Genomic DNA, 13,077 nt, shown 5'->3' on the forward strand with positions numbered 1-13,077 from the left:
GTTGTAGTCAAGTTTGGCATCTTCACGTAAATTTGGGAGGAACTGCTCGTTTAAGAATCGTCAGTCAGTCAGAGATCATCCTCTGCTTTGTGGATTAAGATTCCTGTAAAGTCTGCTCTCCACCTGTCTTCCGTCCTTCATCTCTTTCTTCTCGTTTTGAGTGGCTTTGATTTGGCTTTAGGTATGAATCTGAAAGGTCATACGGCACTTTGCCTGATCATCTTTTCCTCTTTTATAGAGTTTCTTGCTCCTGGTGCACCTCCCCTCTTGTGGATTCCTTTTATTCTTCCCCCCTCCTTCTGCTCTGCTCTGTGTGTCACCCACCTCATTTCATTTTCTCCCCGTGTCTTGTTTTCTGTCAGTTCCTCTTTGGCCCTGCATTAGACTGAATTCACTCAGACAGCATCTTATTTCCACTTTAAAAGATCCCACCTACTCGCCTCTTTCATCTCAAGACATTTCTGAGAAACTCTATTTCCTCTCTGACCAGTCACAGCTGTAATTATTCACATTTCAGCTCATCATTCCTTCTCCTTATCGTTTTGTTTCTTCAGTAAGTCCCTTTTATTGAGCTCGTTTGCTCTCTTGACAGTTGTGTCTAGAAAGAAGTAACTTCGTTACACATGAATAAGAAGAAATAAAATGTTATTTCTGTAATATGTTCTGTCAAGGTCTGTTGGTTTCTGTCGTTGTGTAACAAAATATTTGTCATATTAAACTATTTTATAATATTAGACTTTGTTTTTCTGATAAATTCAACACAGATTGCAGATCCTGTGTTTGTGGACTGTAACCAGGGGCTGATTCAGGAGGCACTGGCCCCAACTAAAATCTGAATGGCCCCTGTTCTGTCAGTATTCTTAAAAAAGATTGTGCTTAGTGCTAAACATCCCAATTAGTTTGAACCTTTATTTTTAAAGCTTTTTTGAAGAACAAAGTGCTTAAACAAGGAACAATTTTCCAAACATATTCAATGGTGCATTGCTTCGTTCAAACCTACAGAGCTAACAGCAAACAAGCACTGAAATAAAGGTGCACCTTAAATAATTGTGCATGGATGTCGGACATATAATGAGCCCCTCTGTGTAAATTGTGGCCCCTCTCTGGCCTCTGATCTAAAAAAAAATCACTGGCTATAACATGATTGTAGGTAATTGGCACTTCACAGCCAGAATACAGGTTTACAGAGTCCGAGATGTTGTTTGCTGTACACCTCTGAACACTGCAGTTGCAAGTGCTTGTTTTCTTTTTTTTTCCTGTGGGGTCAGGGCCTGGCTGCCTCAGCCATTCTCAGATTGTGATCTCCCCAGGCACCAGCTGCCCCTCCGTCCTCGCTCCCCCACATCCCTTCTGTCACCCCTCCTCGCTGCATGGTCAGTAGAATACCCAATGAAGGTGGATGAAAAATACATCCTCTTCGAAAGATGGTGTTTAACGGTGGTTGCCTGTTGGTGCTTGGTTACCTCACTTATCTACCAGGCAGACACATTGGTTTGTCAATAGTCAGACGTGGACTTATTTCACCCTGCCAGCACGTTACACCTTAAATGATAATGTATTCTCTGCTGTGGTATAAACTTTATTATTCTGTATTTATACAATTTTACATATTTTAACTTTTTATTTATTGTATGATAATGGACACATTTCTTTTACACATTCTTAACATCATACTCTTTACTTTGTATTTCAATGTTATTGCATTGGTTTCTGTTTATTTCAATTCTTGGGACTGTAACAAATCTCTTTCAGATTTTGATACTGATTAGCATATGACAGTATGGCTGATGAGTAACATGAAAAAGCAGCAGAGACTGTGCTGTCACGCCACTTCCTCTCACTACACTGGTCACGGTCAAACTCGACTCCTCTGCCCAACCACTGCGCTCCATTGCCTCTCTGTGCTGCCACTTCCTGAAGTCTCTGATCTTTGACTGAGATGAGTGACAGGACTCGTCTCTGTTTTGACTCTGCAGTGGTGGAAATAATTCTCCAGTAAAGTCACTGCCCATATTCTGCTACAGACTGAACATCCATATTTTTCATGTTGCACCTTGATGCCCCTGGCTAGAGCTAGAGATTTCATTTCTTTTAAACAAAGAACACAAAAAACAAATAAATAGTAGGTTTAGCTGTTTATTTAGGAGAGATGAGCCTCAAATTCGGATCACTTCTCACTTTTGATGCTTCTGAGTCCAATGCATTTATCACAAATCACTTTGGATAAAAGGCTCAGCCATGCCATCAGTGTATGGTAAGACATCCCGAGTGATGGTCTAGCAGTTAAACATTTACCCTTACCCAGTTGCAGCTGGGGACCTTTATTATTTGTAAAAGTAAAGGTTCTTTAACATATAACCACAAATAACTGAACCTCAGGGTATTTTATACTATATACCACAGATGATACATTTAAACTGTATAAATTAAGAACAGTTAAACATAAAGACGCACATTAACGTGAAAACCTTTCGACTCATTATAAAAGCATGACAAATTAAGGCTAAAATAATCCCTGCAATTTAAAATGACTCTGTAATTGTCATAGAAATGTACAGTAGCATATTTAATAATTGAAGTCTATTGCATATTGTATTTACATTAGCAATGAAGGAATTCAATTTCAGCCTAAGTGCAGCTTTTTAATTAATCTGTTTCAATGTGAACAGATGTACTATGGCTTGGTAGATGTCTGGTCTAATTATCCACAACACAGTTCAAACTTACATCAGATATTCGGTTCTAACCTCCTTAGTGGTTTTCATTATGGAGGGTTGCTCCCATTGTTTGTCAACTGAGACGAAGCTGTGCAGTGAGTTCATGTAGAAAAGAAAACTCGACTGTCAGAAGATTTAAAAGTTTATATTAATAAGCAGCTGGAAAGTGTGTCCCCATGAAAACTTCTGCAGATGGCAGGTCGTTTGTGGAAAGATAGTGGAGTCGCTCAATTAACAAATATATGGTATATAAATTAAAAACAATACAGTGAATAAATATATCCATGTGGAGTCAGCTGTAATTTAAACACAGCATGTTGTAGCTTGCAATTGTTGAAATAAATAGTTCAAGGTATCTTAATGGAAAAATATAAATATAAAAAGTGTAGCTACAGGGAATGTAATCAATGGCAAAATGGGGTTGCTTGTGTTAAATCATTCCCAAAACTTAAAATATGCAAGACTTTGGAACATGGGTCATCGATGAAGGGGTGTTTGAGTTTATCTGACAATATGAACTTGAAATAATCAAAGAAAGAAATGTTTTGCCTTGTAGTCTGACCCTTTGGTTTCATTCTGCAAGGTTTAAAGCTGCACTGTAAGCAGAGATGTATAATTAACAACATGCCTCACATGAAACAAATCTGGATCAAACCCACTCTGTGCCAACTACAGCAGATTGGCAGGAGAGGGAGACGTGTATGTGTGTGTCTTTGTGTGTGTGTTTGTGTTGTGTGTGTGTTGTGTGTGGGCGTCTTTTGCTCTTCAGCCAACTGTGCATTTACTGTAGTTTATGATCTTTCTGCATGTCTCTTTAGAGGCAGCCCAGACAGTAAAATCAATTGGCCAGACTGGTGGAGATTTGGATGAGTTTTAACAGCATCATGGGGGCGACAGAAATCCAGTCCAGTGGTGTCTTGTAGTTGTTTTTGTTGCAGCCTTTATGGGACCATAAAACCACTGCAGTAATCTCCCTATCTCTTTTATCTCTACCCACAGGCAAACAGACGTGCCCTCCAGAGAAATTTGACTGTGGAGGATCCACCAACAAGTGTGTCTCGTTGTCATGGAGATGTGATGGGGAGAAGGACTGCGAGAACGGGGCGGACGAGGAGGACTGCGCTTCTGGTGAGTTTATTGTCTCGGAAATAGAGGAAATACATGAACCATTGTTTATTCTAGCTGTATGTTTTATTTCAAATGGTGGCAGTGATTGATAGTGAATGACTTGATGAAGCTTGAAGTCGGCAAGAGAAATCACAATGCTTCTTTTTTGTATTATAGAGGGTTTCAGAACTCACTTATCATCCAGGGGCTTAAGACTTTAAAGCACAGTAGGGAACACTCCATATAATTAGACGGATTTGAAGTAAGTTTTGATTTAAACCAGCTGCACTCAAAAAAAAAAAGGTCCACTTTGATGTGGAAGGATTTTTTTTGTAGGAGAATATCAGATTTCTGCAGCTTTGTGGTGATGTTTGGATTCTTCTGCCGTCACATTTTGAACCTTGACTCGTTCGACTTCCCGCTGCAGGGTCCCTCAGAACCATCAAAAAATTACATCACCTCCCACACAGCCAATCAGACAACTCAACCGTACAGCTGCCCCCACCCCTCCAACCCCTGCAGGGACTATTCCTGCCCTACTTCTGAAGCACCGTGAAAAATCATCTCCTTCTTTTTCTCTCTCTCCCTTGCCTCTTCACATCAAGAAAAAATGATTGAGGCAACAGAGCGGTAGGAAGTGTGGTGTTTAGACTTTGAAGATTGTGCATAATGGCACGTGGAGAGGGGAAAAAAAGCCATCTCCTTATTATCCTGTATAAATGATGTTCTTTTTTTTTAGGCATCTGCTCCTTTTCAGTTGTTGGTGTGTGGGCGGGTGTTGAGACTGTGACTGAGTGGAATCCATGCAATTCATGTTATTTTTTTAAGAATCTAGTCTATTTAAAATTTTTATTTAGAGAAGAAACTAATGAATTAGTCATGAAATTAGAACATCAATCAGAGAAATAATCGTCTTGAATAGATATTTACCTTCCTCTCATTGACAGACTAAGAGCTTTGTATTCATTGTGATGTAAAGATATTTTTGTCACATCAGCCTGCAAGTGGCCTGTCAGTGACTCCATGTCTCAATGTGGCCCCACACACTCATGCCCGGGCAAGTGGTAATGATTCCATCGACTTTAGATCTAATGCCTTCTTAGCTCTGATGGCTCTTCACTGCGCTGCCCATTGAGACTTAGTCTAGTCTGTGCTAATCCTTTTTTCATTCTAATGTCTGTATTGATGCGGCAGTCTTAAGCTTCTCAGTGGCGACACGAGGGCGGGCAGCAGGCAGATAGCCACCCAGGCAAAGGCCAAAATCCCTCCAGAGGTAGATGCTGCTCAGCGTGACCAACAGGAGGAGGCTGGATCGCAAATTCTGTTAAGTGCTGCACAGGCCAGTTTATGTGAGAACTGATTGGGCCCAATTCCAGGATGAAAGATCATGTCTATATCAAGGGCAAGAAACTTTTTTACCACAGACCAGTCTGATTTGCTGTTTGTGGTTCAGCCCAATAACATAAGGAATGAAAATATAAGGGACAACAAATCTATATACTATATTTGTCTTGCCACAGTTTCATAATGATACAAACATTTTTACTCAACACAAATTATATCTTACTTAGTGTCCCATTGCTTCATGTAGAGCTGTCTCACACAAAGACGTCTGTCACTGGAGACATCCCACCTGCATCAGTGGCTCGTCCATAATCTTTTTACTGTCCAAGGCAACAAGAAATTCAACATATCTTGATAGATACAGCTTTTGCTTCTTGCGTTATCCTACAATCATAGTTCCCTTGAGGATTAGCTCCAAAAGTGAATCATCTGGAGATACTCTCTCTAGTATAATTCCCCTTAAATTTGGTGAAAACCGTCCGTGTGTTGTTACATTTTCTACACACATACATAAACAAAAACAATGATATAGTCTTTTTGCAAAATTTGGAAACAAGCAAATAAAATTGAACACTAAGTGTCATGATAATGCAAAAGTACTGTGATATTTGTGAAATGTGCCAAAAGAGCACAAGACATTTACAATGGTTTACAATGATTTGCCCTTCTCCTGCCTTATTAGATAATGTTTTATATGCCTAAACCTAAGCAGGCTTCACCGTGTCAGCCAGACCAGAACAGTACAAATATATTGAACATTTAAATCATTGTCCCTGAGCATAATCAATGTTGTGCAGTTGTGTCAAATCAGCATTCTCAGCAGTGAGCCTGTTGATAATTTGTAAATTGCCTGTTTTTATAGCTTTTCTTATCCTGACGACTCCTCAAAGCATTTTACACTACAAGTCGTATTCACCCATTCACACATATACAATGCTTCTATGTGCAATGCTTTTCTATCACACATCCAAACATCCATGTCCTTTGACATGCAGACTGGAGAAGCCAGGGATCAAACCATTGACCTTCTGGTTAGAGGACGACCCTCTTTACCTCTTGACCCTCAGCCTTGGTTAAACCTGTTTTAAATGAGACAGAACCTGTGTGAATGTAAGTTTAAAATAAGTTACAGGCCCCAGATTTAGAGCTGAGCTCTTAGATTACTCTTTACAGTGTAGACTGGAGGCTTTAGATCTTTACAGTCACGATGTGAGGGGGGGGGAGTGATGGAAACTACCAATTGGTTTGAGTACGTCTCAGTGTGTCGGTTCATTGCAGGCTTAGCTGCTGGCACAGGGGCAGCTGGAGAATTGACTTCAAAGCAGAATTTACTCTATGTTTGAGGTTAGAAAGTGAAGATGAATGAATAGAAATGTGTGAAATAATGCAGCGGTGGTTGCATGAGAGTGAGAATGAAACGTTTTCATGTACAGATGATGTTCCTTATACATATAGTGTCTCTGTCATCCTTTTTTGGAACCAACTTTGCAAGTGATCGTCTTATTGTGTACCTCACTGCCTCTGTGTTGTGGCATTGTGCTATGGATGCTAATTGCCAGACTTGATTTATGCTGATTTATTACAGACAATCCACAATTTTCATAGGAACCGACATATTTCATTCATTAGACAGTTTTACTGACCTGGCATCCTGCACCCTTGTGTGGACCCAAATCAAAACAAAGTTTATTCTACAAACTTTCACACCTACCTTGTTTGGTCCGGTCCCTCACACTTTCTTTTTGGTTCGACCCAAAGAAACATGTGAAAGGTCCTAACAGAAGAGGTGGTCTCAGTTTGGATCAAACTGAATCAGGTTTGGTTTGTTTGCAATGTGAAAACATTTAATTTTAAGTATTAGTTGAAGTCTTAGCCTCAAACAACATAACATTTAAACGGACGTTACATTTGTTCGATTCCGACTAATGCTGAGTCCTGCAGTTGGTGATGGTGGTTGTTATACTTTAATGATATTACAGTGGCAATGTAATGAACAAAAGGAAGCAGTTCATTCATGAGCTTCTTTCAAAACGAAACTTTGAAACCAGAACTAAAATGATCAAATATAAACAACGTAGCTAAGACATGAACCTTGGACTTTCAGGTGTGAAAATGCCCTTCACTGCACCCTGGGGCATTGTGTATACACACAATAATGGCTAAACAGAATATATTAACATTTTCTTTTCAGTATCACACACTTTTATATTCACTCCTCTTTGCGTTTGCAGTGTGCACTGACTTTAATGTAGAGACCAACAGAGGGAAAACATCCAGATTTTAGTTTCACTGCTCCACTGAGCCAGTAAGTAGTGAAAGCATCAACACAAGTCTTCTGTAGCTGTCGTTCACAGCGCTCATAGTCTGGCTTACATCGAGCACAACATTCAAACGCGCTGTACGCTTTCACATGTGTTTAGTGAGAGCGGAGAGGAACACTGACTGAGCCGGATCGCACTCAGCCTCGCCGCGCTCTGCTATTAGTCGAGTGAATAGCCCGCCGCAGTCTCGGAAAAGCAAACCTTGCAGAGGCATCCTCCTAATTGAGTCACCCACATGTTGAATTATGTATATAGTAGAATTTAGCCCTCACCACAGAAAGCTTCCCCTGATCAACATTACATTAAGCAGCAGCTCCAGAGAGGCTCCGCAAGAAAGTTCAACTGTGTCCTCCTCAACCCTCAGCGATGTGGGTTTTTAATGTGCACTCACTCGCTGGGCATCTCTCCCGAGGATGCAGTCCGCTGGGACGCACTGCGAGGCACAGGGAGCCGGTCCAGACTTGTGTGTTTGCTCATGAAATTCATGTGTGGTTGTACTTTTGCTTGTTCATATTTAACACTGCTTGGATAGTATGAGGCGACAAATGAATTCTTGTCTCTGTAGTGAAACTGAGCTGGCAGATACTGCACGTCCCCAGCGATGCAGCTACACCACTGACAACACCTCCTCCTAATTTCAGTCTGGTAACAGAAATCTAGACAGGTTTTCAATTTATCAAAGTGGTGGGTGTTTTGTCTTGTCTCAATTCTCTGTCTCCTCTTCTGTCGCCCACCGACCCTCTGGTGGCCTACCTTCTCAGTCTGTAATGATATCTGAGAGGAGGTTAAAAAAACTCTGTTCACTTTTACACCCATCCTGTTGGCAGTTATCTTCTCCTGGTTGTTATTGTAGATGAGAGGGTTATCTTTGCTCTGCTGCAGCTGTGTTTGCCTTGTAAACGTGTGTGTGACAGGAAAGGTCAGCCGCTGAGCTGTTTCCCTGGAGAGAGGCACTGTGACCTGTCCTGAAGTGGCAAGCAGTGTGACTGTGTGTGACTCTGCCTCTTTGTGGTTTGTCGTTTGTGGATGTTGTGTGTCTTTGTGTGTGAGTGTGTGTGAATGGCCCATTGACCCTGCTGCAGTGGCTGTATAAACTGTCCCTTCAGTATAAATCTATGAAAGTTGGAGCTGTTTTTGAGTGTGCAGATAAAAATAAAATGTGTTTTGCGCTTACACACAGATGTTAAGATATTTCCATCTGGACCAAAGTGATGGACTAAAGGCTCAGTAGTGCTGCCAACCTGGATTCACACGTGTGCGTTGGAGGCGTCACCAGAAATGCTGCTCATTCACTTTGTATGGAGTGACGGCATGCATTGCCAAACTGCATTGTGGCTCCTTTGCGTCACGTTGCTCATGCTTCATACTGCAGAAGTTAAGCAGAGTTCAACTTTTAATGCAGCAATTTATGCAGCTTTATTATTTTGTAGATTTCATTTGTTTGCCAATCTACTCTCAGAAAAATGTATATGTTTTTTGTATTTATTGCAAAAATCTAAAATTTTAATCTCTCATAATTGTCTTCAGACCCCTAATTCAGTATTTTGCAGAAGCCTCTATGGCACCATTCTCTCTTCTTGAAAAGGTCTCTATCAGCTTGGCACACCTGGATTTGTGAAGTTTATCCCATTCTTCCGGGCAGATACTCTGAAGCTCTGTCAGACTGGATGAGAAGTGTCTGTGAACAGCCATCTTCTGGTCTGTTCACGTGTTCTTTGGGATTTAAATCTGGACTTTGACTAGACTTTCCTGACAGTCAGAGTCTTGTCCTACATATAGTATTTTGGTGCTGAAAGTTGAACTGTAAAACTCAATTTCAGTCTCAGTACTGGACTCTAAATGAGGTTTTCTTCAATGACCCCTCTGTATTTGGCTGCATCCATTCTTCCGTCAATCCTGACTAGCCTCATGCTTCACTATGATAATAGTAATCAGTCTAGACATTTTCAACTAAAAGGCCTGATTGATTGAGAACTCCTAAGTCTCTGTGGCAGACTTCTTGAGGTCTGATCTGAATCTTTATGAAGCCACTGTGCATGATTAATTTAGTTGCTTACGTTGTGTACCAGTTAGCCAGTCGGCTGTTTATTCCGGCCACTGTTTTTATTGGGTGTAATGGGTCATAATTATTTATTGCCATTTTCCGTGGGACAGGAATACAACTTTAATACATGACTTCATTGCTGAACATGATTTCTGCCTGAGATTTTAGATTTTCAGTGTTGAAGACAAAAACTCCTGTGATCCCACGCTGATCCTAATGATACATTTCATTTCCTGTTTTGTTTTTTTTTCATCCTGCTATACCACGAAATAATCAACTGAGTGAAATGCTGGGTCCCAGCTGCCATTTATTTATCATTTAGAACCCACTGACTTGTAAAACATTGTGCACTGTGGGCTCAAGGTTGTTCAAAAAGTCTTGACATTCATTTACACGGTTCCCAAACTGGAAAACAGCCTCTCAAGTGTAACCAGGTCACTCATGCACAGTGCTAATGCTCCTCTTCTTGTATAATAATGTACATGACTCTTGAATCACATTAAATATTTAGTCCCAAATTAAAACGGAGTGAGGGGCATTACAGGGACAGTAGTTATGAAACACATCAGAATCAGATGGAGCCTGTTTCATATAAATGAATAAAAACCCTTTCACTGATCTGAATCCACAACATGGGCTTTTCGTTTCAGTTGCCTTCCCGTGCAAACAAGGCTGTTGGAGTAAATTACTGTGAGACTAATGTTTTGCAAAGAAACAGTGACATATAGTTTAATTATATAGGATAGTAATTGTGATGCTATGTTTTCACTATAGCTGAGGACATGTTAACCCAGTTTAACTCAGCATGTTTGAGTGCTCAAGATTTTTCAGTCTATTTCATTTAATTTCTCACATTACTTTACAAGATATTTTGTTTGATTTTAGGGTTTTTAAACACCTTCCAGTGGAAAACCACTCACTTTATTTCTTTTAACTGATGGTGCAAACATTTGTTTGATATTTAGAAGGATAATGCAACAACTACTGCGTTATGGGTCAGGGAAGAACCTATTTAAATTTGGTTTGGATGCGGATGGGAGGGCAGATCCAGGAATTTATTTTCACTTTCTTTAACATTGCATGATCGGGTGTTTATCGTTGATTTCTCAGAGAATAATTCATTTATCTTGATGGAAAATAATCCGGCACCGTGAGGGTATAGACTGATATTTGAGTGCAATTTGATGTGGATCCAACTGAAAATCCAGATCTGGTGAATTTTAAATGTGGTTTCACAAAGCGAATGTTGGTTGTGGAGGTATGTGCCCTCTGAGTGCCCTTCACTCCTTTTCTGTCGCCATTTAAATATTGATCCCTGTTTGGACCAATGTAGAAGTATCTGTTGCAAAATTGCTGCATAGGCACTTACATTTTTGTTTTAGATGCCCTGTATGAATGGGTGGATGGCAATAAACTGTGCTGTATAGCGCTTTGTGTGATCATTTAGACTAGAAAAGCACACACAAACACCAGCCTTCCTTTTTTCAGATGATTTTATTTACTGATTGCTTTCGGGATGTGTGGAGGATTTCATCAAATATGTTACAAATAAATTGATGAACAATGTGTCAGAAAAAATTATCCCTTCCCCCATTCAAAGTCCACAGTGTGGATGCTGAAAGTGGTTTGTGTAGATACCTAAATGTGCTTCTCCCTCTGCTGGCACTCCTGTGCTGCTGTGCTTCGCAGTGGGAACCCTGCCTCTCTTCACAGCCTCAGTGTCTTTGGCCAGACAAGACTAAAGAACCAGAGAAAGCTGCTTAAGGTAGAGAGAGAGTGAGAGAGAAGTAGATTTCGAAAAGCCTGGAAGTTAACTTTGAAAAGACGAGATGCACAGAATAAACATTTCACTCCCGATTAGGAACATTTTCATGCAGGAGGGAGTGAGGCCAGTGCTTCTTACTGCTGTCAGGTGTTTTGGGGTAGAATAGCAATTAGCGGTAACTGTAACTTACAGGATGTGGTTGACCTTTGTGCTGATGATCCAGGTTAAAGACCTGCTGATGGCAGAGGACTCTGTTATATGAAGCTCCTCAGGAGACAAAGTGTCTCATCATCTTCTTGTGAAACCACCATAGGCTCCTCTCCTTCCTCTTCAGCTCTTCTTGTCTATTCCTTGGTTATGATGCCAATGTTGCCTCTGCCATCCTCTCACCATGTCTCTCTATTTGAAGCTTAAATTAAGCCAATACGTTTCTTACCTCTGGTTTTACATTCTATTTTTTACAACCTTTTATGTACAGAGTCAAAAGCCATTTTCCCTGCAACATCATAACGTTGTGCAAAAACACTAATAATTATAAAAAGAATCATATTTCACTCTTTATTGCATACTGAATTGTAGACGCACAGACATACTCAAAGATGAACTGATTAGGTGGATAAATGTCACTGACTTCACAGAATGAATGCACTGATTATGTCAAATAGGGTAAAATGTTAAAACGATGACATTTTACATCCCAAAGGTCAAAAGTCAACTTTGTCGTAACACCATAAAACACTTTTCTGGTCATTATTTATTTCAAAAGGGGAACTTGTTGGTGTTTTTCTAGAAACATTGTTAATGTGAATATTCAGAATCTGTAGGCGAGGGACAGGACTTTTAGGCTGGAAGGCTTGAGCAGGCTTCGGCTCTTGGGTTTTTAAGTTATCTGAGTTCATATGCAAATAGCTGTTAATAAGGATAAGCCAAAATATTGCTGTTTGTTATTTTTGTAGAGAAATAGTCGACTCATGTTAAAGAAACTAGTCAGATGATAAACAGTGTGCAGTGAATGGATGGCACAGTCTTGGCTCAGTTATCCGCTGTGTGCACCAAGAGGCGTATTTCTCATCAGATGATTTTGATGTTTGTGAAATGGTTTGTTACATTTCAGTTTTTATTTTGATTTGTTACAGGTTCTAAAGGTTTTGCTGGGTTACTACTCATTTTTAAAGCACAGGCCTTTCATCATATTTATTTGGGTCCACTTTCAGCTTTTAAGCGAGATAAGTCAAAGGCATATTGACTTAACTGTAAATTAAAGGTAAAGGCTTCACTTCCCCTGGTTCCGTATTGATAAGCCAGTAGATGCAGACTCACAATTACTCCTCAAACCTCTTTCTAAGGTTTTTGTTTTTTCTGTTCTCATCCTCCAGATGCCAAGGCCTGCCCCAGCGGCGAGTTCATGTGTGCCAACCGCAAGTGCTTGGCCACTGTCTATGTATGTGACAGTGACGACGACTGCGGAGACGGCAGCGATGAGCTCAAGTGCGCCTCCCCTCTCACCTGCGGGCCCAACCACCTCCGGTGTAACACCTCGGAGTGCGTGCCGCTCATGTGGAGCTGTGATGGAGACCCCGACTGCTCCGACAGCTCAGACGAGGGGCCAGAGCGCTGTGGCGGGGATGGGGCACCGTACCTGACCAACCGCAGGGCAAACTGCACTTCCGGAGAGTTTCGCTGTGCCAACGGCGAGTGTGTGCGACTGACGTGGAAATGCGATGGAGATCCAGACTGCAAGGACAAATCTGACGAGTCTGATTGTCGTGAGTTTGTCTT

General features: G+C 40.8%; 1 protein-coding gene across 3 annotated transcripts in view; it reads left to right on the plus strand.

Annotated features, from left to right (window-relative positions):
• LOC109643645 (low-density lipoprotein receptor-related protein 8-like) overlaps positions 1 to 13,077 on the plus strand; it is an 82,897-nt gene that overhangs the window by 39,995 nt on the left and 29,825 nt on the right. For all 3 annotated transcript variants that reach the window (XM_069510903.1, XM_069510904.1, XM_069510902.1), the window contains exons 4-5: positions 3,717 to 3,845; positions 12,675 to 13,064. In XM_069510903.1, coding sequence (XP_069367004.1) covers positions 3,717 to 3,845; positions 12,675 to 13,064 — 519 coding nt within the window. The remainder of the gene's footprint in view (positions 1 to 3,716; positions 3,846 to 12,674; positions 13,065 to 13,077) is intronic.

Source organism: Paralichthys olivaceus, chromosome 16, assembly GCF_024713975.1.
Source record: "Paralichthys olivaceus isolate ysfri-2021 chromosome 16, ASM2471397v2, whole genome shotgun sequence".
NCBI classification, from domain to species: Eukaryota; Metazoa; Chordata; class Actinopteri; order Pleuronectiformes; family Paralichthyidae; genus Paralichthys; species Paralichthys olivaceus.